This window comes from Canis lupus, chromosome X (assembly GCF_003254725.2).
Source record: "Canis lupus dingo isolate Sandy chromosome X, ASM325472v2, whole genome shotgun sequence".
Lineage (NCBI taxonomy): Eukaryota > Metazoa > Chordata > Mammalia > Carnivora > Canidae > Canis > Canis lupus.
In genome coordinates, this window is record NC_064281.1 from 121,239,194 (window position 1) to 121,262,167 (window position 22,974).

At 50.8% G+C, this 22,974-nt stretch overlaps 1 protein-coding gene and 1 non-coding gene across 4 annotated transcripts; both read left to right on the forward strand.

Annotated features, from left to right (window-relative positions):
- Positions 1 to 633: 633 nt before the first annotated feature.
- LOC112668603 (small nucleolar RNA SNORA62/SNORA6 family) lies at positions 634 to 783 on the forward strand. The gene has a single exon (XR_003141735.1). It is a non-coding gene; the product is annotated as a small nucleolar RNA SNORA62/SNORA6 family (small nucleolar RNA).
- Positions 784 to 12,258: 11,475 nt separating this feature from the next.
- On the forward strand, positions 12,259 to 18,607 carry LOC112668418 (melanoma-associated antigen 8-like). 3 transcript variants are annotated; one of them, XM_025460693.3, is made up of 3 exons: positions 12,259 to 12,651; positions 16,723 to 16,816; positions 16,956 to 18,607. In XM_025460693.3, exon 3 carries the CDS (start codon positions 16,977 to 16,979, stop codon positions 18,093 to 18,095), a length of 1,119 nt encoding a protein of 372 aa, XP_025316478.1. In that variant the 5' UTR covers positions 12,259 to 12,651; positions 16,723 to 16,816; positions 16,956 to 16,976; the 3' UTR covers positions 18,096 to 18,607. The 3 variants fall into 3 exon arrangements, with proteins under 3 accessions (XP_025316478.1, XP_025316479.1, XP_025316480.1); XM_025460694.2 differs by lacking the exon at positions 12,259 to 12,651 and adding an exon at positions 13,546 to 13,694; XM_025460695.3 differs by lacking the exon at positions 12,259 to 12,651 and adding an exon at positions 13,782 to 14,288.
- Positions 18,608 to 22,974: the final 4,367 nt, after the last annotated feature.

Genomic DNA, 22,974 nt, shown 5'->3' on the forward strand with positions numbered 1-22,974 from the left:
TTCTCTGTCAGATTGGAATGGAGTTTGGGCCCAGGAAGTCTCTGGCTTCCATTGCTCACCTTTGCCCTCCCAAGGCTTTGTACATTGACCTACTCGTCCCCTAAGATATTTGAATCCATGGTTTTCAAGCCGAGTGGAAGTAGTAATGTATAGTTGCAATTAGTTTACACTTGCACACAAGCCATTTTAATCATTTAAGACAAAAATTATGGAACAGGTCAAGCCATTGCAGTGCCAAAATAACAATGTGGACATTTATTTCCACTGGCAGGAGGATCTTTATTAAGAACATTTTTTTAAAAATCTCTTTTGCCAATGTGGATGTACAGAATAGAGAGCAAGAAAGCCCTATGGGGGCACCTGGGTGGCTCAGTGATTGAGCATCTGCCTTTGGCTCAGGTCGTGATCCCGGGGTCCTGGGATCGAGTCCCGCATCGGGCTCCCTGCATGGAGCCTGCTTCTCCCTCTGCCTGTGTCTCTGCCTCTCTGTGTCTCTCATGAATAAATAAATAAATCTTTAAAGAGAGAAAGAAAGAAAGAAAGCAAAAGAAAGAAAGAAGGAAGGAAGGAAGAAAAGCAAGCCCAGTGAGGGTAGGAAGAGGGCATGCTAAGGTTTTAAAAACTTTGTAGAATCCTACACGTTGTTGGAGCTTGGAGTTGAGGTCCCTGGCTGGCGGATGAACTCACAAGTGTAGCTAGTGTGCCACTTGAGGGGCAAGTCTTTCCTTAACCACAAAGGTCTCTGGCCGAGTGATGAGTTTGATAGTGATTCTTGCTATAAGTATATGAAAAATAAAAACAATGAAATGAAATGAAATAAGCTTTGTAGAGTCATATTAAAACATCCTGCCACTGGTGCACCCACCCTCAATGAGCACCTTTTGATGAAAACCTTGGAGTTGCGACAGGAACCCTAAGCTGATGGACCCTCTCTGTGGTTCATTTTGTGCCCAAACGGGCCAGGAAAGCAATGCCTTCACACCCTGCTTTGCTGATCTGCCCATGGTGAGAGGGGCCTGGTGTTGTTACAGGTGCACACTGAAGGAGAAAAGGCAGTTGGAGGTGAGGAGGAGTTTTCACAGTACACCTGGGACCTACTGTTAGCTACTGAGGTCTTTTTTGCAGGCTAAGCTCTTGCCACAAGCCAGGTTTTGTTTTTTCCAAGTCAGGTTTTGAAGGTGGCCAGTGGCCCCAAGTGGAGCTTGCTGCCCTTGAATGGTCCTACTGTCACTTGCCGCCCACCCTAAGAGACAGGGTAGAAGAAGGGGGATATAGCCTCCCTCTCCCTTTACAGCTTCCCTTAGGGTGAAAAGCCCTTGCCACAATCTCTCTAGGCTTTTGGCAAGGCCTCCCTTCCCAGCCTCCCATGTTGGCTCAGCCTCCTCCAAGCCCTAGCAGGGGCTTCCAGGGGCCCCCCTGATATGGCCCTGGCACTGCTTACCCAGTCCAGGTCTCTCCTAAGCTCTCTTCCTGATAAGAATCTCAAAAGAGAATTAGTAAGGAATACAGGACTGAGGCAGATCCGTTTTATTTTTTAATAACCTTAAGTGCAATTTTATACTGATTTTTTAAAGTAACACGGAAGAAGGAATATTCATCATGAGACTTCAATGAGTTTCTGTCCAATGGTCTGAAAGCAGAGACTACACCCAATGTGCAAGTGCCAGAATTTGATCATGAACTCTTCCCATGACCAAGCTAAGACTGGCTGCGACAGAATGCAGTTCAGCCTCCTTGACTCCAGATTTCTCTATTTCAATTACAAATCAGCTTCTTAGGGGTGCCTGGGCAGCTCAGTCAGTTAAGCACCTGCTTTTGGCTCATGTCATGATCTCAGAGTCCTGGGGTCAAGCCCTGTGTCAGACTCCCTGTTCAACAGGGATCTGCTTCTCCCTCTCCTCTGCCCCACCCCTCAAATAAATAAATGATCTTTTATTTAAAAACAACAACAACAACAAATCAGCTGCTTAGAAAATCCCCCTTTAATGTTGCATGGGGGGCAGAAGTAAAAAATTTATTGGAGATAATGGACCCAGCCCCTCTTCCATCTAGAATACTCTGTGTGCCCTTGGGTAAGACCCTGTTTATTTGGAGGCATCTTCCAGCCCTCTCATTTCCCAGCCCATTCTCACTCTAAGGTCTGGTGCACCACTCAAAGCTCTGCCTATTAGGAAGATTTTTCCCTTCCCACTCTCTTTCAAGACCACCTCCAAGTGCCAACCATTTTCAGCTTATACCACATACTAAACCAGCCCACACTTAAACCAGCCAGGGCCCAGAGGAACCCCATATGGTCATAGGTGCAATCTGGGGAAGTGGTAGTGGGTGGTAAGGGGGTCTGAGCTATCTGCTCATGCAGTTGAGTCCTCTGGTGGTACTCAGGCTGGAACAGGCCAGCACTGTTATCTCTACCATGCTGTATCATTGGATGGGAACAGCATACGATTTTGCATCTAACCAAAGACCCTGTGTTTGTGGTTTGGCATAGGCCAGGGCTCCAGGACAGTCTCCATCCTGGCACTCTCTACATAGAGGAATATGAGGATACTTTGCTAAGGGAAGTGAGACCTCCGCCTTCCTGTCCAATGAGTAGAAGGGACTCTGTCCTATCACACCACCAGAGAATGGGTAACCATGTAATGTCCAATTTGTTATAAGATAACCAGTGAGGGAAGGTTAGGCGAGTGCTGCTTGTGATGGCAATCCCCAAATCCCAGTAACTTAACCCCAAAATATCTTTTATTTCCATCTCACTTTATGTGTCCAATGTATGTCATTAGGGGAGCTTCTGCTCATTGTAGGCACTCGGACAAGCTGACAGAGGCATTGTTGGTATGTGCTCCTCCAATCTTTGTAGTGAAGGGAAAGGAAAGGGGGAGTGTCTCACACTACTGATTAAATGCTTCATTCAAAAAGGATATACATCACTTACACTCACAATTCATTAACTAGAAATTATAGCCCAACGCAACTATGAAGAGCCAGGACATTTAGTCTGCTATGTACCCAGGAGAGGTGAACCACATATCACTGAGAAGTACTAATGACAACCATTGGGAGTTTCCCTTGATCTTTGCAGGGATATTACTTGCTCTTCTTCCTACTCAGAGGTACCTATGCCCTCCTTTGTAGTGGTTTTCTCATCTTTAACTTTGACACATGAGCCAGCGTTATACATTAAAATTCCAAAATATTGCCAATCATCAGAAAGACTGTTTGCCATTCTTTTTTTTTTTAAAAAAAAGATTGTATTTACTTATTCATGATAGACATAGAGAGAGACATAGAGACATAGAGAGAGAGGCAGAGACACGGGCAGAGGGAGAAGCAGGCTACATGCCAGGAGCCTGACGTGGGACTTGATCCCAGGACCCCAGGATCACGCCCTGGGCCAAAGGCAGGCGCCAAACCACTGAGCCACCCAGGGATCCCCAGTGTTCGCCATTCTTAAAGGAAGGCTTCTAGTCTCTGGAAGAAGTTGTACCCTCCCTATAGACAGGAATCCAATTTGTCCTTCTACCCACTCTGGGCTGACTTGGTCCTCAGCAAAGTGGATCTGGAGACAAATCAAGCCTCCACTGAAGTCTCTGATAGAACTACAAGTAAGCTTCTTTTGGGATCTTAGGATTTCCAAATATTTCAGACTTCTTCTGAGAGTCCTGTCAAGAGGGAGAGCAGCTGAAAAAAAAGGTGTGTGGAGCAGCGATTACATGGGTTCATTTCTGAGTAGCAACTCCCAGTGGGTGAATCAGGTGACCAAAATGGACTCCTTCCTCCTGTGGGTCCCCTCAGCTAATAACCCTATGGCCCTATTTATGGATGATGCCAGTCTTGGAGAATGAGACTGCCAGCCTAAAGCCTTTCCAATTAGGAGCTTCAAATCCTATTTTTATGGTGGAGGAACTTTATTAGACACTTCCATGACATCCTGCCCAGACTGGTGGCAGTTCATGTGGTAGAAGGGAAGATGCTCCCCCTAGCTCCCTGACCACTGTGGAATCATTCCATGATTCCTATATTCTCCCCACTTAGAGTACCCCTGACCTCAGGGAGGAGAGAGACCCCTCTTTTGTTCCATTAAGTACCCCAATCCCCAGTAGTGGCAGTCTACAGAAAGGGTTTGCTGCAAGACAACAGGATCTGCAGGTCACCTTCACGAGAGCAAAAATGGAGTGAGTCCAAGGCCTCCAAGTCATTCCCCCTGGCAAGAACTCTAATCTAGGTGGGGAGGGAGGAAGGACTCTGCTCCCATCACATGTCAACAACCTGGCACTGACTCTAAGTCAGCAAAGGACCCCCCTGGACCAGTTCAGGGTATCTATAGTCAGCCCAACATCTCATTACCCTGAGTCTCTGGAATTATACTGTCAAGTCATACATGTATGAGTATGTCAAGACATACTCTCTAGAGCTCTAGAGAGCGGGAGAAAGACTGGTCCGGTAGGAGGCAGAATAAAAGATTATTGGCCCATGTAGCTTTCTCCCAAGCCACTGCTAAGTACCAGGTCCTGCTCTTTGAAAGCAAAGGCCCAAGAAGATGGCAAAGCCATCAATGCTGGCAACAGGGGCCAAAACAAACTGCCATTTTCATTCATCCTCCCTAATTCATATAATCTCCACTGATTTGACCAATATCTCTGGCCTCTTTTAGTTCTTTCTACTCCAGTATTATCCATACCCTACCTGACCAGGACTGCTGGCTCTCTGGATGACAGAATATATGAAGGATCATTTTACTATTGCATATATTTACATGTGGAATTGCATATTTTTATAATAACAATGTTTATAGCAGCAATATCCACAATAGCCAAAGCATGGAAAGAGCCCAGATGTCCATCTACAGAAGAATAAAGATGTGATATCTCACTAAAAGAGGGGATCTGACATAGGACTGTAGAAAACTTCCTCTCCCCAGATACCTTACCACCACATTAAGGGCTTAGTTATAGTAGTTCTTTCTACCCAGTACATCATGTCCAGCTATCAAGAAAAAATTACAAGGCATTCCAAAAGCCAAAAATACAATTTAAAGAGAAAAAGCAGGCATCAGAGTTAGATGTGGCAGGGTTGTTGGAATTACTGGACCAGAAATTTAAAACAACTATGATTAATACCCTAAGGACTCTCATGGATAAGACAGGCAGCATGCAAGATCAGATAGGCAATGTAGGAAGAAAGAAAAAATTTTAAGAATCAGAAAGAAACGTGAGAAACCAAAAACTAAATTGAAAGAGAAAAATAAAGTTGGAAGACTGACACTACCCAACCTCAAGACTTACTATAAAACTACAGTAATCAAGAGAGTGTGGTATTGGTGAAAGAACAGATGAATAGAATAACAGAAGAAAATAGAGATCCCCCAAATAGACAAATATAAATATAGTCAAGTGATCTTTTAAAAAGGAGCAAAGACAGTATGACAGAGAAAAGACAGTCCTTTCAAACAAATGGTATTGGACAACTAAACAACTACTTGCAAAAAAATTAATTTGGACACAGACCCTAATCCTAACCTTCACTAAAATTAACTCAAAATGGATCACAAACCTAAATGTGAAATGCAAAACTATAAAACTCCTAGAAGATAACATAGGAGAAAACCTAGATGCCCTTGGGTGTGGCAATGACCTTTGAGATACAACACCAAAGGCACAATATATGAAAGAAATAATTAAGCTGGACTTCATTAAAATTGATTACTTCCATTCCATGAAAAACAATGTCAAGAGAATGAGATGAGAAATCCTAGGCTGGGATTCCTGGGTGGCTCAGCAGTTAAGTGTCTGCCTTTGGCTCAGGGCATGATCCTGGAGTCCCAGGATCGAGTCCCACATCAAGCCTGCTTCTCCCTCTGCCTATGTCTCTGCCTCTCTCTCTCTCTCTCTCTCTCTCTCTCTGTTGTCGCTCATGAATAAATAAATTTAAAAATCTTTTAAAAAATAAATCCTAGGCTGGGAGAAAATATTTGCAAAAGACACATCTGGACTATTGCAAAGGACTGTTCCAAAATTAAAAAGCACACCTAAAACTCAAAATTAGGAAAATAACCTGATTTTAAAATGGGCCAGAACACATGAAATTACCCCTACTAATTAAAGAACTTCTCCTGAAGAAGAATAGAGGGCTGATGGAAGAGCTTCTGCACAACCAAAAATAAAAACAACTACAAAAGAGAATGGCAAGAAAGATGGAGAGACAGTAACAAAGGGAACCCCTACCCCCTAACACTGAGGATGGCAGGAGGGAGGGATAGCACTGAGAGACCAGGAGCAGATTCCTGCATCCTTGGGTAGAGAAAGAAAGCCACAGTTTAAAAGAGAAACTAGCAAAAACAGACAAACAACAACAACAACAAAATAGCAACTGGCATGTAAAAGAGAACTAGAATTCTGCCAAATGGTAGAGGAGCTGTGGGAACACTCGCCAGGTTAGGGAGAGTAAAGAACAACACATTTTCATTCCTGCTCCAGCTTACAAGCCCAGGAGGGAGCAGGGTCTGAATGCCATCACTGGCAGTTCTGGTCATAAGAGGGAGCTTGAAACCACAGTGAACCCAAGAGTCCCCAAGCCCACACCAGTCCCAATAGTACAGGAGCACAGAAAATAAGCCATGAGATTTGTTGTTTGTGTTTTTGTTTTTATTTGGGGGTTTTGTTTTGTTGGTCTTGCTTTTTCATTTCTTTTTTGCTTCTTATTCTTTTTTTCTATTATTTATTTTAAAACTTATTTTATATTACTATTATTGTCATTATTATTCTCTTTCTTTAAAAAGCCACAATTGAAAAGATCAACTAGCATGTAAAAGAGTAAGCCCTGGGGCACCTGGGTGGCTCAGTCTCTTGAGGAAGGGATTCATGATCTCTGCTCAGGTCATGATCTCAGGGTCATGAGTTCAAGCCCAGGAGGGGCTCTGTGCTTGTCTGGAAGTCTGCTTGGGATTTTCTCTCTCTCCTCCCTCCACCCCTCCCCCCAGCCTCTCTCTAAATTAACAAAATAATAATAATCTTGAGAAAATGAAAATTTAAAGAATTTTAAAAGTCAGCCTTAGAACTCCACCAGTGGGGAGAGCTTCTGGAACATTCCCCAGGTGGGAGAGGCCAACAGACACATTCAACACTCCACCTCCACCTCCATCTTGAAATCACAGAGCAGTGCATAATCTGGGCACCCTAACTGGCCTGTTACCTCATTGACCCTAGGTCCCTAGCTCACAACAGCCCCAGCTAACCCACCCAGATGGCCAAAGTGTGGGCCCACAAGGCTGGAGAGAAGAGTGGAAAAAATGAGTGACAGCTTCAATAAAGAGACAGAAAATATAAAAAAGAACCAATCATAGTTGAATAATACAATAACTGAAATTTAAAAAAAAAAAAACACTAGAGGGAATTACCACTCTTGTAGAAGGTGTCAATAATGGGGAAGTGTATGCATGTGTGTGGGTATATGAGAAATCTCTGTACCTTCCCTTAATTTTTCTATGACCCTTAAACTGCTCTAAAATATTGTCTTAATACAAATAAATAAATGCTTATACTCTCCAATTTTTGTATATGTATGTTGAAAAATATATTCAAATTGTAAAAAATTTGAGTAATACACATAAAGCTATACAACCCTACCTGCGCGATATAGTCTAAATGATACTTGGCTGGCAACACACCCTTGAATGTATTTTTAAAAATAAGAAATATTTAAAACATTAAAAAAATATTTAAAACAGCCAAGCAATTCAAGAAGCTAGGCCATGAAGACTATAATAAACCTAAAGAGGTGTAAAGTTAGAAATAATGACTATAAATGTAGAAATAATGAAACAAATAACAATAGAGCTAAATAACCAAAGCCAGTTCTTTGAAAATACTTAAAAATACCTTTTGCAAATACGATAAATTACTGAAGAAAAAAGCATAAACAAACACGTTGAATAAAATTGTACATAATACAGATGCATAATAGATTTAAATATTATAAGAGAACACTACAAATATGTTATACCTTTCCCTCAGTACAACCAATGGTGGATGTGCACAAGGAAAGCTTTCAACTGTGAAAACTAAGGAAACTTCAGCTAAAATGGAGTCAGAAGGCCAGTAGGGGGAGCTCTTACACCCTACGAGCCTAGGTCAATTGCCGAGCCAACAGTTAAGAGCCCCACCTTGCAAGAAGATTCTATTTTAGCTACTACTTTACTATTCCAGTACCGGAAGAAAGGTTTCCTTATCCCCTGACAACAGCCCAGCCAATAAGAGAAGGTTACAATTTAGCCAATAAAAAGCCGCTATAGGGATCCCTGGGTGGCGCAGCAGTTTGGCGCCTGCCTTTGGCCCAGGGCGCGATCCTGGAGACCCGGAATCGAATCCCACGTCGGGCTCCCGGTGCATGGAGCCTGCTTCTCCCTCTGCCTGTGTCTCTGCCTCTCTCTCTCTCTGTGAGACTATCATAAATAAATTTAAAAAAAAAAAGCCGCTATACTTCAAACTTCCAGTTTACTCTCATAGGGTTTTTTTTTTTTTTGCTCATAAGAGCCCTCCTAACTTTTCCATTTTCTCTATAAAAGCAAGAACCTTTCCTTTGTTTTCCTGCATGGCCTATGGTTGCACCATAACTTGCGTGTCCTGAATTGTGACTTTTATTCCCAAATAAACCCATTTTTGTGGGTAAAATACTTGGCTATTTTATTTTTAAGGTTAACATAACATGGAAGTATTTCAGCCAATACACTAAGAAAGAGAGAATGAGAGAATTACCATTTCTAAAGGATTAGTGGATAAAGGTAGTAACTATTAATGACTGCCAGCATCAGCACAAAGGGAGACAACCAGACAAATATGTAATGCCTAATGGTCTTGCAAAACAACAGCAATAAGGGCAATAAAACAAACACACTAGCATCTTAACCTGATTAAGCTTATACCTCTAACCACTAATTAAAAGAAAATACAAGAGGCTAAAAAACATGTTAAAGGGCACCAAGGTGTTACACTAAGTAAAATCTACACTAAGAAACTGGGCACAACACAAGACTTGGTTTGTTTTCCTTTTTCCAATAACAACAACAAAAAAGAAATGTAAGGAAAAAGATATGATATGAGGGGAACGTATAGATTTTTAAAGACTTAAGGAATATAATAAATAATCACAGCTATGAGCCATATTTGGACACCAATTCAAATTTTTTAAGAAGTATAAGGCCCTCAGGGAAATATTAAAAATAACTGGACATGTAATGATATTAGACATTTAATTTTTTTGAAATGATAATTTGTATTGACTTTATGCTTTATTTTTTTTTAATTTTTATTTATTTATGATAGTCACACAGAGAGAGAGAGGCAGAGACAAAGAGGGAGAAGCAGGCTCCATGCACCGGGAGCCCGACGCGGGACTCGATCCCGGGTCTCCAGGATCGCGCCCTGGGCCAAAGGCAGGCGCCAAACCCCTGCGCCATCCAGGGATCCCGACTTTATGCTTTATTTTTTAAAGTCTTTATCTTTTTAGAAATGTATATTGAATATTTAGACATAAAGATTATTCCAGAAGCTGCAGAGATGCAGGGTAGGTGGGGAAATAACTGAAAACAGATTGGCCATGTATTTAAGGTTTTTGATGCTGAAGATCAGGTACATTGGGTTCCTTATACTATTATCTCTACTATTGTATGTATTTTATACTTTCTATAAGAAAACGTTTCATTATAATTATCATGTCATTAAATTTGAAATCCTAAGTGAAACTGACCACTTTCTAGAGGAAAAAATGAGCAAATTGGCCCATACAAAAATAAAAACCCTTAAAAATACAAACCGAAACTGTATTCAAAACTGAAGTCACCCTCAAAGTTCCAGCACAGGAAGTTTGGGGAGCCAAGTCTACAAAATATCAGGGAAACTAACCATCTTATGCAATTCTTCCAAATCTATACAGTATAAAGATGGGCAACTGTTTAACTTACTCTCCCAGTCTAGCTATTCTTGATTCAAAAACTAAATGTGGACACGCCACCAAAAGAATACTTAAGCCTAGTTCATTCATATAACAGCAAATATCCTAAATAAATTAAAAGCATATTCGATATAGCAGTGAATTAAATGAACAGTCTGTGTCTGAGGGATAAAAATAATTTTGGTTGTAATGCCCTACATTAACAAATTAGAGGAAATAAAAAATATTTGATTACATCAGTGGGTAAACACATCTTTAAAAAAATATTTATTTATTCATTTGAGAGGGAGAGAGCCCCTGTGAGGAGGGGGAATCCCAAGCAGGCTCCCTGCAGAGCTCGGAGCTGGTACAGGAGACAAGGCTCAATCCTAGGATCCCAAGATCATGACCTGAGCCAAAACCACAGGTCAGATGCTCAACTGACTGAGCCACCCAGGCACCCATAGAAAAAATCTTTTAAAGCAACTCAAGTTGAGTTCATAGTAAAAAGTAAGAACTTCCATTTCCTAAAATAGACAGTAAACATACTTAAATGTCAAATATCAGAAGCATCCCCGTTAAAGTCAGGAACTACACTTAGATACTCTCACCTCCACCATTCATAACTGTACTGGAATACAAAGCCAGAGCTATGGATGTTATATAGATGTGTGAATATTGAAAATAAAGAGATAGTGTTTAATAAAAATCTCATCCTCTATTTTGTTTTTTTAAAGATTTTATTTATTTATTCATGAAAGACACAGAGAGGCGGAGACATAGGCAGAGGGAGAAGCAGGCTCCCTGTGGGGAGCCCAATGTAGGACTCCATCTCGGGAGGGTGGGATCATGCCCTGAGCCAAAGGCAGATGCCCAATCGCTGAGCCACCCAGGTGTCCCTCATCCTCTGTTTTGAAAAGTTAAAGGAATAGGCATGTGGGATATTCAAGTGGATGAGATTTCAGACACTGTATGAATGATCATTATAGCAAAATACATAGCTCTGCCACACAAAATCAGTAACTAATTAGAACCTGTTAATAGAAAATATCCCATTCACAACAGCAACAAACAAAACGAAAAATCACCTATAAAGAAGCCTAAGAAAAATGTAGATCTATGTAACTATGCATAAAACTACATGACTATATATGATATATATCATGTATAGGTATAATATATTATATATAGTCATATCATTCTATATATCCATTTAAACATAGTTAAATATACAAGTATACAAGTTTACTGATAGACTCAGGTAAAAGAAGTCCCCCCCAAATGGACCAGTATATTATATTCATTAATGGGGACCAAAAATTTCCAAACATATAATTGTGCTGAAATGATTTATAGACTTAATGCCTTACCATGTAGCTTGCAAGATGACAAGGAAGCTCAGAGTGCTGACTTCTCATCAAACCTGGAGGACTATACGAAGGAAGCGGGGAGGAGGAAAATCAACAAAATTTGAACAACAAAACAGAAGAAAGTCTTACAGGAGAATGAGGAGTGGTGAGCTGGTACCTGTGTCTGAGGAAGAGCAGGGATGTGAGGGGACCTATGTAAGCTGCATAGATGCAGATGACAGGATGGATAGGAGAAACTATTTTAATTACCTGCCCCTAATTCCTGGCACAAGCCTGAGGTGAGTTCTCAGAACACACATGCCAGCAGCCCTGGGAACTATCAGGACAGAGGGAAAGATGATGATTGAGGCATTTGACTCCAAATTCTGTGCTAATAACCACCCGAAGTCACCTTAGTGGTAAGGATACCTTTTCAAAAAATTATTTCAATAGACTGTAAAGAACAGACTAGAAATAGAATAGAGAGTATCAATGCAAATCACACAGAGTAAGAGAAGGTAGTCTTCATAAAATAAGCATAGTCTACACGTATATAAATACACACTTATATAAAGACATATATAACATAAGCATGCCAGCACTCATACGCGTGCACAGGACACACGCTAGGTAGAGAGGGACGGTGTGTTTCTCCCGATGACGCAGCATGTCAGGGGAAAACTCCCTGCAGTGGGCCCCGCAATACGGGACACCCCTAGACACCCTTGCAGCTGCTCGGCCGCCCCCAGGAAACTAAACCTTTAACACGATGTCCCTAAAGTCTGGCTGCTGGCCAAGGGACCCCGTGGGAAGGGGCGCTTCCTCCCGGCCCCTGCCCCTGCCCTGCCCCGGGGCTATGGGCGCTGCGGCTGCACAGCAGGCCTGTGTCCTGATGAGGGCCTCCTGGGTGAGGACTGAGAGCCGACCTGTGCCAGGACGCTGGGGGCCGCCGAACCCTGCTGTGCCCCTGCCGGCAGCCCTGGGCCACCCCGGGACCTGCAGAGCCGGTGGGGCCCGAGCCGCAGCAACCACCCCTCGGGCGCTCAGGGACGACACGTCGGGGCCTGAGAGGCTCGGTGTAAGGGGCACCGACTGAGGTCTGCAGAGAGCCGAGGCCGCAGCCCGCCCGAGTCCGGGGAGGGAGGACCCGCGAGAGGACCCAGGGAGCCTCCCACAGGTGTCCTCCTACCCCCGCCACGCAGAGCCCATCTCCCGCGGACGTGCAACCAGCCCTTAGGGACCCCTGGCACGGGGTCCGGATGTGACGTGGGCCGACTTCCGCCTCGGAGGTCTGAGGGAGCGGAGGGCCTCGTGTGGGGGGCGCATTGGGGTCCCCTGGAAGGAGGCCAGGCCCGGGCCGGCGGCAGCCGGGCAGCAGGTAGCCCCGGGAGGGGGCTCCGAGGGCGGGGGAGGGGCCCCGGAGGGCGGCGGGGGGTGGGGGGGGCTCTTTCTGAACCCTGAGAGACCACACGGGGGAAGGTGGGGCCGCGGCGTCGAGCTGAGGCCTGGATGCCGGGGCCTGGGGCAGAGGCCTCGGATCCCCGGAGGCAGGACGGGCCCGGGCCCTCCCCGGAGTGGGGTGAGGAGCTGAGGGAGAACTGCGGGGGTCCCCCACCCCACCTTCATGCCTCCACTCCTCCCTGCGAGAGAGAGTCACTGGGCCCCCACCTCGGGGCTGGGGGCGGCCCTGGGGAGGCCGGACACACACGGCCACCCGGGAAATGGGCTGGGGGGGGGGTTGGGGACCCGAGCCCAGGGAGCTCAGGAGCCCAATCCTAAGGGAAGTTTGCCAGGGCCTGAGGGGGGGAGGGACCAAGGAGCCCAGGACAGAGGGGACCCGGCGGAGGTCAGGGCCCATGGTGAGCCGGGAAGGCCGCGGAGGAGCCGAATGGGGCCGGATGGTGGCGGCGGGTGCGGAAGGCCTGGGACATCCGGGTACCCGAGAGCCTGAGGCCTGGTGTGGCGGGAGCAGACGCTGAGGGTGCTGGAGGGAGGGTCCCGGGGCTAAGGGGAGGCGAGGGATGGACCCTGAGGGGGACAGAGGGGACCCGGCGGAGGTCAGGGCCCTCGGTCAGCCCGGGAAGGCCGCGGGGGAGCGGGACAGGGCCGGATGGTGGCGGCGGGTGAGGCAGGCCTGGCACATCCGGGAACCCGAGAGCCTGGGGCCTGGTGTGGCGGGAGCAGATGCTGAGGGCGGAGGGGAGGGCCCCGGGTGCTGCTGGGATTCCCGGTGAGGATGCGGAAGAGGCCGAGGGACCCTGCACCCCAGCCCAGAGTCAGTCCTGGGAAGGTCGTGGGGGCGGGGGGCGTGGGAACACGTGGTGAGGCCCCACTTCCGCATCCGGGTCTCTGAGACACAGGCCTAAGGCGCGTGCCTCCGTCAGGTGGGCAGAGAGGAGGCCCTGCAGTCACCTGGCAAAGGTTCGAACCCTCAGGGAGAAAAGAGGAGTGCTCTAGGTGGTGGGGTCCTAGTGTGAGTCCAGGAAGGCCCGTGGGGGGTGGGAGTACGGGCCGAGTCCGGACGTCGGCATCTGGGTCTCGGGGAGTCAGGAGGCCTTGGCGTCGGAACAGGGCCTCCCTCAGGTGGGCAGGGGGAGTGCCCAGGTCCTGCTGGGATTCCCCATGAGGTTGCAGAGGGAGGACGGAGAAACACAGGACAGTCTGGGAAGGCCCCTCGCGGGCCGGGGAGGAGACGGGCATTTGGGGAGTCCAGACAGCCACATCCGGGTCTCAGAGCATGCAGAGGCCTGGTGTCAGGAGCAGGGCCTCAGGTGGGCAGAGGGGAGGACCCAGGGACCCTGCACCCCAGCCCAAAGTCAGTCCCGGAAGGTACGTGAGGGGTGGGGGATGGGAACACGTGATGAGGCCCCACTTCCGCATCCGGGCTCTGAGAGACCAGCAGGCTGGTGTTCAGAGCAGGGCCTCCCTGAGGGGGCAGAGGGTGGGCCCAGGTCCTGCTGGGTTCCTGGCGAGGATGTCCATGGAGGACGGACGGACCCCGCACCCCAGCCCAGAGTCAGTCCCGGGAGGCAGGCCGAGTGCGGGACGGGGCCACGCCGCGTGTCTGTGTGCATACCCCGACCGGCGCATCCGGGTCCCCGAAGCTCTGCCCGCTCCTCGTGTCCGTGTCTGGGAGCCGATGGGCCGGCAGGCAGTGGAGCCAGGCAGAGGCCCAGGCACCCAGGGAGCCCCGCCAGCAAGGGGGGAAGAAGGGCCCAGGGAGCCTGTCCCCCGCCCCCCAGCTCATCCCCTCTGTGAGCCCTGGGAAGCCCCCCGGTCTGGGTCCTGGTCCTGATGGAAAGACGGTCACTCCCTGTCCCCGGTGGGGTCTGGGCGGAGGGGAGGACCTGGGTGTTAGCGGCCCGGCCTCGGGATGGCTGCCCAAGGGGCCCGGGGTCTGCTAGGGCTGGAGGCGAGGACCCCTGGGGGACTGAGTCCCCCCGAGGGTGTCGGTCCCCAGGGAGCCCCCAGCACCACGGCCCTGCCCCTGCTTCAGCCTCGGGAGGCTGCCGGGGGCGGGGGTGGACAAGTCCCGAGCTGCCTGGTGCGACAGGGCCTCCCACACTGTGGCCATTGAGCTGGAGCACTGCCTCCAGGGTGTGGGCGGGTGGGGTCGGGTCGGGTGGGGTGGGAGGCAATGGCCCACATGTGGCTGGCAGCCAAGGCCAGGACCACAGGGGCACTGAAGCCCTAGGGACACACACTAGACTGGGTCCTGGGGGTCCCCGGGGCCCGATGACCACCTGGGGCATGCCCTGGCTTGCCAGCCAAGTCTCCTAGAGCCTGGGGGCTTGGTGGAAGGAGCAGGCTGGGGGCCAGCCCCGGGCCTGGTGTGATTGAAGGTGAGGACCAGAGGGAGAAATGATGGACCCTGAGCCCTAGCACGTGCAGTCCAGGGAGGAAGGAGGCAGGAGGCCCTGTTGTAGGATAAGCCTATGCTGCCGTCCTGATGTCCACCTGTGGGTGTTAGAGCCTGAGGGCTTGTGCTTCAAAGGAGCAGGGCCTAAAAAAAAAAAAAGGAGCAGGGCCTCCGAGGTGCTTGGTGAGGGTGTGTGTGGAGGGCATGCAGCCTGCGGGGAGTCAGGGTGAGGAACTTGGGGACACCCTGGCTCGCCCCACCTGGCCCGAGAGTAAAGAAGCCAGTGCAACAGAGTGGGTCCCTGCCCTGTGGGCAGCCCACGGAGGATGGGAGAGCGCTGGACCTCAATGGCATGCTGTCCCTGGGGCAGGTGGATGGCAGGAAGGTGGGCTGACCTGGGGAGGGTGAGGTCTTGGTGTGAGGGGCACGTGTCCTCTATGGGAGGTTAGGGGCCCGGAGGAAGAGCAGGCCCTGGCAGGATAATGCTGAGGACCCTCCCAGGAGCCTGAGGGCATTCGCGCCCCAGGCAGAGGGGCTGGAATCCAGGCCTGCCCTTCCTGATCTTGCTGGGGAACTTGGGGTCGTGGGGTTTTGGGGCTGTGACCCACCTGGATGGAGACACGGGACACAACAGGGTACCTCCTCCTGCTCCTCTCCCAGTTCTCAGGGAGGTGAGGACCCCACTGGGAGAGCTCCCAGTCAGGGCTTGGGAGGAGGCTCACCTAGGGGATAGATACCCAAGAGTCCTAGGGCCTGCCAAGAGTCAGTGCAGGGACCCCCGCCCACCCCACATTGAAGGGGTGAGTGGCTCCCAAGCCAGCCCTCAAGCCCAGGAGGGGATGTCCCAGAAATCTGGGTGCCTCTCCCTGGCAGCCCTGGGAAGGGAACCTGGGGCGGGGCCTGTGCCACAGAGCCCCTCCTCTTGTTCAGATTCCTGGGCTCAGGGAGGGGAGGGCCTGGGCCTGGGGTCTGGACTCAGGTCAGCAGAGGAGGTGGGTGCCCTCTGGTCCTGTTCCCAGCCCTGGCGGGGGTCGAGGTGAGAAATGAGGGGATGCCTCCCACAACAGGATCCCTAGGGACCAGGCCACCCCGGCCACGTGTGTGGGCCATGGGGAGAGGCAGGATGGGTGGGCCGACTGATTTCTCTGGACTTTGGCTGGTGGCAGGTCGTAGCAGGGGGGCCTTGCAAGGAACCAAGCGGGTGTTTCAGGGCTAGCTGGGGAGTCTTCCCAGGCCTTGTGTGGGGTCCAGGTGAAGACCCAGAGGTGCCCCATCCCAGCCCAGATGGAAGCCAGAGCTGGCCCATCCCTTGTGCATGATCCAGGACCAGTCCTGGAGACTTTGGCAGGTGTGGCCATGGCTGGGCCCCTGGCTTCCTTCTGTGGAGTGTCGGGGCCCTGTGTTCTTGCAAGGACACTTTGGCCTGAGAGGGACAGGGCCAGGGTAGTCCCTTGAGAGGCAAAGGAGGGGACCCCCCACCTGGCCTGCTGGGGACCTCCCAGAGTGTGAGCCAGCCCTCCTGTCCACACTGGGCCCCAGGGCTGGGCTCACAGTCTGCACCCTGAGGTGCCTCCTCCTTCCCTCCTGCAGGGACTTCAAGAACTGGCAGCGGAGGCCTCGGTCTGAGGTGGGGGTCCCTTAGGACACAGAACAGAGGAGGCGTGGGCCAGAGCCACTTGTCCAGGTGAGGTGCACGCCCTCTCTGAGCCCAACACAAGGGAGCCCTCTGCAGGGGAGCCTGGCAGGGCCCCCTCTCAGCCCTGGCACTGCAGGCTCTCTTGGCTGGGCTGCACTGTGAGAAGCCATTCCACCTCTCTCTTCAGGTTCAGCCGGACACTGACACCATGTCCATGGAGCAGAACAATGAGCTCTGGAAGCTGGAAGAAGACCCAGTAGACTCCCAGGACCTGGTGGACGCACAGTTGTCTGGGGCTGAAGAGGAAACCTCCTCTTCCTTCTCTTCCTCCTCCTCCTCCTCCTCTTCCTCCTCCTCCTCCTCCTCTTTCTCCTCCTCTTCCTCCTCCTTCTCCTGCTGTTCCTCCTCCTCCTCTTCCTCCTCCTTCTCCTCCACTTCTACCTCCTCCTCCACTCCTTCTTCTTCCTCCTCTTCCCCTTCCTCCTCCTGCTCTGCCCTGTTCCTGATCCCCATGGAGGAAGGGTCTACTGCTGCTGGGTCCCTGAGTCCTCCCCAGGGCTCTCAGAGTGCTGACGCATCTCCTAGCAGCGGAGAAGCCACTGCCTGGAGCCAGCCCAGACATGGCTCCAGCATCCCAGATGAGCAGGGGTCAAGCACCTCGGAGGAGCCGGAAGATACCCAGCCCTCAACCCAAGGAAGGCTCCACGTGAAAGTGTGTGACCTGATGGTGTTTCTGCTCTTCAAGTATTGCACCAAGCAGCCTACCAACAAGGCAGAGATGCTGGAGATCGTCAGCAAAGAATACCAGGATGACTTCCCCATAATCTTGGGCCAAGCCTCCGAGTGTATGCGGCTGGTCTTTGGCATAGACGTGAAGGAAGTGGATTCCAGCGAGCACTCCTACGTCCTGATCACCATCCTGGGCCTCAGCTGCGATGGGATGCTGAGTGGTGAAAGGGGCCTGCCCAAGACCAGCCTCCTGGTCCTGCTCCTGGGGGTGATCCTCCTGGAGGATGGTTGTGCCCCCGAGGAGGAAGTGTGGGAGGCGCTGAGGGTCATGGGGGTGTATGATGGCCATGAGCACTTCATCTATGGGGAGCCTAGAAACCTCCTCACCAATGTCTGGGTGCAGGAAGGTTATGTGGAGTGCCGGCAGGTGGCGGGCAGTGACCCTGCCCGCTATGAGTTCCTGTGGGGGCCCAGGGCCTACACAGAAACCAGCAAGTTGCAAGTCTTGGAGTATTTGCTGCAGGTGAATAGGAGGCAGCAGGGCTCCTCCCTGTCCCTTTCTGAAGAGGAGGGGACTGATGAGGAAGAGGAGACCTGAGCCCAAGGGCATTCAGGCCCATTCCAGCCTTTACTGGGGTACACAGCTTCTCCTGTGAGCTGGGCATTAAGGGAGGCCTTACGGTGCTTCCTCCTCATGTTATTCTGTTGGGTGTCTAAAGAGAAAGTCCTGGATGTATAAGGAGTTAAGGGGCAGGGCAGGTTGGGGGAAAGCAGGGCCAAGAGCCTGGGCTCTGTGATGACTCTGAAACCCAGAGCTTAGTGTCCTTGAGGAAGCACTCCAATGTTTGTTCCTTGGGATAGAATGTTTCCTCATCCCAGTGTGTCAGTGACACACCCCCCTTTGCGTTCATACTTCCCCAGTTCAAGAGTTAACAGTTTTGTCATGTCCTGTAAACAAGTTGGGAGACCTTCCCTCTTTGCTCTTTGTTTGAGTTGTGGATGAAATCACAGGGCATTGGCGTTGGAATCTGTTGGAAAGGCCAGGAGTGGAGCAGGCAAGAGCTGGAGCGTGGAAATAGGAAAATAAACCTTGTTCACTTTTGCTTCTTACCCGTGCCATGTGTCATTTTTCCAAAGTAACATAGATGTGCGCTCGTGCATTCACTTGGTTTTTCGGGAAAGTGAGAGAAGGGTCCTGTCTGAGGCCAGGGGAGCCCTGCTGGCGGCTCCCTCACAGCCCCACAGCGGCTGAGCTCTGTTCCTGCAAGGCCCTGTGTGTGAGCAGTGAGGAAACAAGGGCCCCGGGGCCATGCAGCCTTTGGGGACTGTGTCTAGCGGCCGGTGTCCTGCAGGAAGGCGGGGAGGGGTGCCCTGAGACCTGGGCCAGCCTGCCAGCCCCAAGTGGCAGAAGGGTGAGGGGGTGGGGCGGCTCCCGGGCCAGGCTCTGCAGGGGCCAAGGCCCCCGTGGCTGGGGTTCTCTCGTCACAGTGACTCCTTGTGTGCAGCTGATGACCATGATGTTGAGGGGTGACACGCCCGTACATGGAGACAGGGTGTCTTAGGGGTGGGAGCAAAGTCTAACATGGTCAATTGCTCTGAGAATTTCCTTCTGGATCATGGACGAACCAGAGAGTTATGTCTTCCAGGGGCAGGAGAGGAAGCTGTCCTGCACTCTGGTCCCAGGGCAGTGGAACACAGTGCACAGACTAGGTGTTTTATATGCATCCTGTGCAAGGATTTCCGGAGGAACACAGTCCTATATTCCTTGAAGTGGAGCCCCGAAGACTCTCGACTGACTGTCTTGTTCCTGACCATGGAAAGTCAGAACCCACGGCATCAAAAAGACTTTTAATTTGGTTATCTTGAGTGTCACTGGGACAGCTGTACGTCAGCAAGGTCTAGGTTTGGGTGGGGAGAATTGAAGGAAAGCAGTGGTTTGGGTGCAAGGGCAGCCGGGAGGGAGGGAAGGAGTCGGTCTTTGACTCGAACTGTAGGCTTGTCGCACCTCTGTGTTGTATCCAGCTGGGACAACTCCCCGCACCCAAGTTCCACACATAGCCTCCTATAGCCCACATACAGCCCCTGATTTAGAAAATGGATTGAGTTTCATTTGAAGCACCCTCTCTGGCCGATTAGCTGTTCCAGGTCAGGTTGAGCTGCAGGTACTCTAACTCTGGCCGGGCTAACAAAACCTATCCCAGAGGAGAGCGCGGGAGGCCCCGGGGTCAGGACAGGACAGCATTCAACATAGCTGCCGTTCATCCAGGTTCCAATATATGCCAGGTGCCTTGCAAGGTGCTTCCCATCCCCGACACACATTCCTGCCGTCCGACGGGGTGGGGCAGCTCCAAACCACGTACTTCCCAGGTGACAACCCCGAGGCTCTCAGGGTTGGTCCTTTTCCCAGGATCACATGGCTGGTGAGTGATGAGATGGAGACTACAACCCTGGTGTGAAGCCATGTCGAGTCCACGCTGTCCCCTCCCTGCCCAGCCTGTGGCCAGCTTTCTGACTCCTACATCAGGAGTGAGGACAGCGTGGTGTCTCCCAGGTGACAAAAGGAAGTATACCGTGGTGAAGGTTCCGAGACCCGGGCTAAGGAAGGCAGGTGACACTGAGAATCAAACAGGATTTGGGGCGTGTCTGTGGGCTCGTTAACCTAGAGTTCTTCTGTCTGAGCCCCAGAGGTCTTCGGGAACTGGCTGCCCAGGTGCTGGCAATGTTTCCAGACTTAGCACTTTCCCGAATGACAGCGCCTTCCCCTGGTTTTCCCCTCATGTTCTTCTGTCTACCTCTTGGACCTGGCCCGCTAATGAGTCATCACTGGTCCATGTAGAACAGGTAGGAATCACCTTCTCTCCCCCGACACAGAACCTTACTCTGTAGTAGCCTCTGGCCATTAAATGCATAAAGCGAATCGTCCCCGCTGAGATTACAGAATCATTTGAAAACTAGACGTGGTCCTGTATTTGGAAGTATTTGGAAGTAGGTGTCACACAAGAGATGCTTGAAAAAGTTCAAAGAATTCCAAGGCAAATGTGACCTCAGAAACTCCTCCCAGCGATAAAGTCAGTTGTCATAACAAATCATGTAGTCGCGTTTGGTTGAGCACCTACTGTGTAATGATAGTGTCCCTGGCTCAGGAGGCCTCCCGGGGCTTTTGAGGTCGTGGCGTAGCAGGGGCGCGAGTCACGTGCTGTGGCATGATGGCTGGCCTGTGTCACCGGACTGGCCCAAGGTGCACATGTTTGTGGGGTGGGTGGGAATCCTGTGGAGATGGCGCCTTTTCTTTTTTTTTTAATAATAAATTTTTTTTATTGGTGTTCAATTTGCCAACATACAGAATAACAGCCAGTGCTCATCCTGTCAAGTGCCCCCCTCAGTGCCCATCACCCATTGACCCCACCCCCTGCCCTCCTCTCCTTCCACCACCCCTACTTCGTTTCCCAGAGTTAGGAGTCTTCATGTTCTGTCTCCCTTTCTGATATTTCCTACCCATTTCTTCTCCCTTCCCTCCTATTCCCTTTCACTATTATTTATATTCCCCAAATGAATGAGACCATATAATGTTTACAGCCATCCCACCCTGAACGCGCCCAATCTCGTCTGATGGCGCCTTTTCTTATTCAACTGGTGAGGAAGGGTGGGCTCCAGGGCAGGAGAAGGCACGTGCATGGGCTGGGGAATCTCCTGATAGACCACGTTTCCTAGGAAGGAAGCACCATGGACCATCCTGTCGAGAGCATCCCCACCTCCAGGATGGTGTTTGGACCTGGGAAGAGACGTCCATGGTGATACCCTCAATATTAGTTTCCCTTGGAATTCTCGGGTATGTGAGCAATTGGAGAACTGTGAGTTTTATCCATGAAGCTGCAAGGCCCAGGCAGGGGGCACGCTCCACATTCTGTGTCAGTGAATGACCCTACGGCAACTTGATTCACATATGCATATGTTATATGTATGTATGTATCTATGCAATTTTTAAGGAAACATGGAAAAATTCCTCTGATGGGTGGATTTCTGGTTGAGTACAGGCATATATATGCCATTTTGGGTTACTTTTTTTTTTATCATTTTGGGTTACTTTTTAATACTCTGCTCCTGACATCCGTGTTAAGGCTGGGCATAGGTCCACCAGTATTCAATATTTACTTCCCCTAACCTTGCATCAGGCAGCTGGAAGCTCTGCAGTAACTAAAAGTACTCATGAAAAACAGAGCAAAGACAACTTTGGGTCGAGGAGGTAGCTTTCCATGAATCCATTGTAACGCCCTTTATTTTATTTTTTTTTTAATTTTTAAATTTATTTATGATAGTCACAGAGAGAGAGAGAGAGGCAGAGACATAGGCAGAGGGAGAAGCAGGCTCCATGCACCGGGAGCCTGACGTGGGATTCGATCCTGGGTCTCCAGGATCGTGCCCTGGGCCAAAGGCAGGCGCTAGACTGCTGCGCCACCCAGGGATCTCCCGTAACGCCCTTTATTTAGGTGGAAAATGTTCACGATGCAGGGCGGACAGAGGGGACCTCACAGGGGTCAGGCCCCAGGGTCAGCCCAAAAGACCCCAGGGCTGCATGGGGACAAGGTCAAGTGTGACTTCTGCATCCAGGTCCCAGAGAGCCTGTGGGCCTGGTGGCAGGAGCAGATGTTCAGGCAGGAGAGGTGAGGGTCCTGCGGGTATCGGGAGGGAAGGCAAGGGATGAACCCGGAGGGAGGACAGAGGGAACCCCAGCAGAAGGCCATCAGCGATGTCAGGCCTGCATGGCCCCTGGGCTGGGAGGGGGAACCGCGGGGAGGGGGGCAGCACAGCCAGATTTCCACATCCAGGTTTCCCCAGAGACTGACGGCCCTTGGATTCAGAAGCAGGGTGTCCTTCAGATGGACAGAGCATGGACCCGGGTCCTCCTGGTGAGGATATGGAGGGATGATGGAGGGACTCGGGACTTCAGAAACGTCAGCCCGGGAAGGCCGCGCAGGAGCGGGATGGGGCCAGATGGAGGCAGCAGGTGCGGCAGGCCTGGCACATCCGGGTACCCGGGAGCCTGAGGCCTGGTGTGGCGGGAGCAGACGCTGAGGGCTGAGGGGAGGGTCCAGGGGCTAAGGGGAGGCGAGGGATGGACCCTGAGGGGGACAGAGGGGACCCGGCGGAGGTCAGGGCCCACGGTGAGCCCGGGAAGGCCGCGGGGGAGCGGGACGGGGCCAGATGGTGGCGGCGGGTGCGGCAGGCCTGGCACATCCGGGAACCCGAGAGCCTGAGGCCTGGTGTGGCGGGAGCAGATGCTGAGGGCGGAGGGGAGGGCCCCGGCGCGAAGCAGGAGGGGAGGCAGGGGATGGACTCTAAGGGGAACAGAGGGCACCTGGCAGAAGGTCTCCAGGGAGGGGAGCACGCCCCTCTCCAGGCCGACTGGAGATCTTCCGTTGGGCAGGTGTCCGGCGGTCAGACTTTCCCGTCTGGGTCCCTAAGAGACTGGGGTTCCT

Coding starts and splice junctions, on each gene's coding strand:
- LOC112668418 (XM_025460693.3), top strand. CDS start 16,977: ATGTCCATGGAGCAGAACAATGAGCTCTGGAAGCTGGAAGAAGACCCA.